General features: G+C 52.4%; 1 protein-coding gene across 1 annotated transcript in view; it reads right to left on the bottom strand.

Annotated features, from left to right (window-relative positions):
* ELOB (elongin B) overlaps positions 1–4270 on the bottom strand; it is a 15893-nt gene extending 11623 nt beyond the window's left edge. The window contains exons 1-2 of the mRNA XM_015850688.1: positions 4108–4270; positions 867–975 (exon numbers count right to left, since the gene is read on the bottom strand). Coding sequence (XP_015706174.1) covers positions 867–975; positions 4108–4230 — 232 coding nt within the window. The 5' untranslated portion in view covers positions 4231–4270. The remainder of the gene's footprint in view (positions 1–866; positions 976–4107) is intronic.
* Between the last annotated feature and the right edge of the window lie 427 nt (positions 4271–4697).

Here is a 4697-nt window from a genome sequence, read left to right as displayed (position 1 = left end):
GGTCAGTTTCAGCCCATTTTGGGTCAATTTCAGCCCATTTTGGGTCTATTTTGGGTCCATTTCATCCCATTTTTGACCCATTCCATCCCATATTTTTCCCATTCCATCCCATTTTTGACCCATTTCATCCCATTTTTGGCCCATTTCAGCCCTTTTTGGGTCTATTTTAGGTCAATTTCAGCCCATTTTGGGTCTATTTTGGGTCCATTTCAGCCCATTTTGGGGCCATTTCAGTCCCTTTTAGGGCCATTTTTTGCCCATTTCATCCCATTTTTGGTCCATTTCAGCCCATTTTATGTCAATTTCAGCCCATTTTGGGTCCATTTCAGTCCCTTTTAGGGCCATTTTTGGTCAGTTTCAGCCCATTTTGGGTCTATTTTGGGTCCATTTCAGCCCATTTTGGGTCTATTTTTGACCCATTCCATCCCATATTTTCCCCATTCCATCCCATATTTTGCCCATTTCCGTCCCTTTTTGCCCCATTTTGTGGTGCCCCCCCCCCTTTGCTGACCCCTGTGTAGTGGATGCTGTGACGCTGACCACCATGATGGTGGCGTTGGTCAGGATCTGCTGCACGTTCTCGTTGTTCTTACACTTGTCCAGGCTGTTCCCCAGCTCCTGTTAAATAGGGGAGGGGGTTATGGGGCGGGCTGACCCCCCCTGCCCCATAAGTGCCCCATAAGTGCAACCCCCTGCCCCATAAGTGCCCCCCCTGCCCCATAAGTGCCCCATAAGTGCACCCCCCTGCCCCATAAGTGCCCTCCCTGCCCCATAAGTGACCCCCCTGCCCCATAAGTGGCCCCATAAGTGACTCCCCTGCCCCATAAGTGCCCCATAGAGCCCCATAAGTTGTGGGTCAGACCCACCCGCGTTGCGCAGCGCCAGCCCCACGGTGGCGGGTGCCTGAGGTCTGGCTGTTTGGCTGGTGAACCCACAGTCCCCCAACGTCTTCGAGTCGTCCAACAGCTGCTCGTCCTGTGGGGCACAGCCACATATAGGGACAGTGGGACCCCATAGGGACCCCATAGGGACATAGGGACATATAGGGACAGTGGGACCCCATAGGGACCCCATAGGGACATATAGGGACAGTGAGACCCCATAGGGACCCCATAGAGACCCCATAGACACATAGGGACATATAGGGACAGTGGGACCCCATAGGGACCCCATAGACCCCATAGAGACCCCATAGACCCCATAGAGGCCCTATAGATCCCATAAAGACCCCATAGACACATATAGGGACATTGGGACCCCATAGGGACCCCATAGACCCCATAATGACCCCATAGACCCCATAAAGACCCCATAGACACATAGGGACATATAGGGACAGTGAGACCCCATAGGGACCCCATAGACCCCATAGAGACCCCATAGACCCCATAGAGACCCCATAGATCCCATAGAGACCCCATAGATCCCATAATGACCCCATAGACACATAGGGACATATAGGGACAGTGAGACCCCATAGGGACCCCATAGGGACATATAGGGACAGTGAGACTCCATAGGGACCCCACAGACCCCATAGAGACCCCATAGGGACATAGGGACATATAGGGACAGTGAGACCCCATAGGGACCCCATAGGGACATATAGGGACAGTGAGACTCCATAGGGACCCCACAGACCCCATNCAGTGAGACTCCATAGGGACCCCACAGACCCCATAGAGACCCCATAGGGACATAGGGACATATAGGGACAGTGAGACCCCATAGGGACCCCATAGATCCCATAGAGACCCCATAGACACATAGGGACACATTGGGACCCATAGGGACACACTGAGACCCCATAGGGACACATAGAGACCCATAGGGACACACTGAGACCCCATAGGGACCCCATAGACACATAGGGACATATAGGGACAGTGAGACCCCATAGGGACCCCATAGAGCCCATAGACCACATAGACCCCATAAAGCCCCATAGGGACACATTGAGACCCCACAGGAACCCCATAGACCCATAGGGACACATTGGGACCCCATAGCGACCCCATAGACCCTACAGACCCCATAGACCCCATAACTCCCACATTATAGAGCCCTATAAAGCCTCATAAAGCCCCATAGACCCCATAGAGCCCCATAAAGGCCCATAGACCCCATAGGACCCCATAGAAACCCCATAGACACCACAGAGCCCCATAGAAACCCCATAGGGCCTCATAAAGCCCCATAGATACCCCATAGAGCCCCAAAGAGACCCCATAGAGACCCCATAGAGCCCCACAGACCCCATAGAGACCCCATGGAGCCCCACAGAGACCCTATAGAGCTCCATAGACCCCCATAGATACCCTACAGAGCCCCATAGAGACCCATAGAGACCCCATAGAGACCCATAGGACCCCATAGCGCCCCATAGACCCCATAGAGACCCTATAGACCCCATAGAGACCCCATAGGACCCCATAGAGACCCCATAGGACCCCATAGAGACCCCATAGAGCCCATAACTCCCACATTATAGAGCCCATAGACCCCAATAGGACCCTATAGACCCCATAGACCCTATAGAAACCCCATAGAGACCCACAGAGCCCCATAGAGACCCCATAGAGAACCTATAGAACCCCATAGACCCTATAGAGAACCCATAGACCCCATAGACCCTATAGAAACCCCATAGAGACCCTACAGACCCCATAGAAACCCCATAGAGCCCCATAGAGACCCTATAGAACCCCACAGACCCCAATAGGACCCTATAGACCCCACAGAGACCCCATAGAGCCCCATAGGGACCCCATAGAGCCCCATAGAGACCCCATAGAGACCCCATAGAGCCCCATAGAGCCCCCATAGACCCCATAGAGAACCTATAGACCCCAATAGGACCCTATAGACCCCATAGACCTTATAGAAACCCCATAGAGACCCACAGAGCCCCATAGAGACCCCATAGAGAACCTATAGAACCCCATAGACCCTATAGAGACCCCATAGACCCCATAGAGACCCCATAGACCCCATAGTGCCCCATAGACCCCATAGAGCCCCATAGGACCCCACAGAGTCCCATAGAGACCCCATAGAGCCCCATAGACCCCACAGAGATCCCATAGAGCCCCATAGACCCCATAGAGACCCNCCATAGGACCCCACAGAGTCCCATAGAGACCCCATAGAGCCCCATAGACCCCACAGAGATCCCATAGAGCCCCATAGACCCCATAGAGACCCCATAGACCCCATAGAGACCCCATAGAGCCCCATAGAGCCCCGTAGAACCCCATAGACCCCATAGAGACCCCATAGAGCCCCATAGAGACCCCATAGAGCCCCATAGGGACCCCATAGAAACCCATAGGACCCCATAGGACCCCATAGACCCCATAGAGACCCATAGAACCCCATAGAGACCCCATAGAGCCCCATAGACCCTATAGAGACCCTATAGACCCCATAGACCCTATAGAAACCCCATAGAGACCCGATAGACCCCAATAGGACCCTATAGACCCCATAGACCCCATAGAGAACCTATAGAACCCCATAGACCCCATAGAACCCCACAGACCCCATAGAGACCCCATAGAGACCCCATAGAGCCCCATAGAGCCCCATAGAGCCCATAGCTCCCACCTTATAGAGCCCCATAGGACCCCATAGAACCCCATAGACCCCATAGAACCCCATAGACCCCATAGATCCCACCTTATAGAGCCCATAGACCCTATAAAAACCCCATAGAGACCCACAGAGCCCCATAGCGCCCCATAGACCCCATAGAGCCCCATAGGACCCCACAGAGTCCCATAGAGACCCCATAGAGCCCCATAGACACCATAGAGACCCCATAGAGCCCCACAGACCCCAAAGAGCCCCATAGAGACTCCATAGAAACCCCATAGAGCCCCATAGAGCCCCGTAGAACCCCATAGACCCCATAGAGACCCATAGAGCCCCATAGACCCCATAGCAACCCCATAAAGCCTCATAGAGCCCCATAGGACCCCATAGAGCCCCATAGACCCCATAGAACCCTATAGAGACCCCATAGAACCCATAGACTTCATAGAGAACCTATAGAACCCCATGGACCCAATAGGACCCTATAGACCCCATAGAGCCCATAGGTCCCACCTTATAGAGCCTCTGTTCCTCCGGGGGCCGTTTTAGGATCCCTTCCACGATCCTTTTGAGCTCCAACACGGTGCTGGACTCCTTGGCATCGGTAAATATGGTCGTCTTATGGCGGCGGATCATCAGGAACACATCCTATATGGGGTTATATAGGATCATATAGGATTATATAGGATTATATAGGATCATATAGGGTTATATGGGGTTATATGGGGTTATATGGGGTGCTATGGGGTTATATGGGATATATGGAGGGTTATATGGGGTTATATGGGGTTCCCTTGGCATCGGTAAATATGGTCGTCTTATGGCGGCGGATCATCAGGAACACGTCCTGTATAGGGTCATATAGGGTTATATAGGGTTATATAGGATCATATAGGGTTATATGGGGTTATATGGGGGGATATGGGGGGATATGGGGTTATATGGGGTTATATGGGGTTATATGGGGTTATATGGGGTTATATGGGGGGATATGGGGGGATATGGGGTTATATGGGGTTATATGGGGTATATGGGGTTATATGGGGTTATATGGGGTTATATGGGGTTATATGGGGTATATGGGGTTATATGGGGTTCCCTTG

This window comes from Coturnix japonica, unplaced genomic scaffold, assembly GCF_001577835.2.
Source record: "Coturnix japonica isolate 7356 unplaced genomic scaffold, Coturnix japonica 2.1 chrUnrandom512, whole genome shotgun sequence".
Classification (NCBI taxonomy): Eukaryota; Metazoa; Chordata; class Aves; order Galliformes; family Phasianidae; genus Coturnix; species Coturnix japonica.
This window is presented reverse-complemented; position numbering and strand designations above follow the sequence as displayed.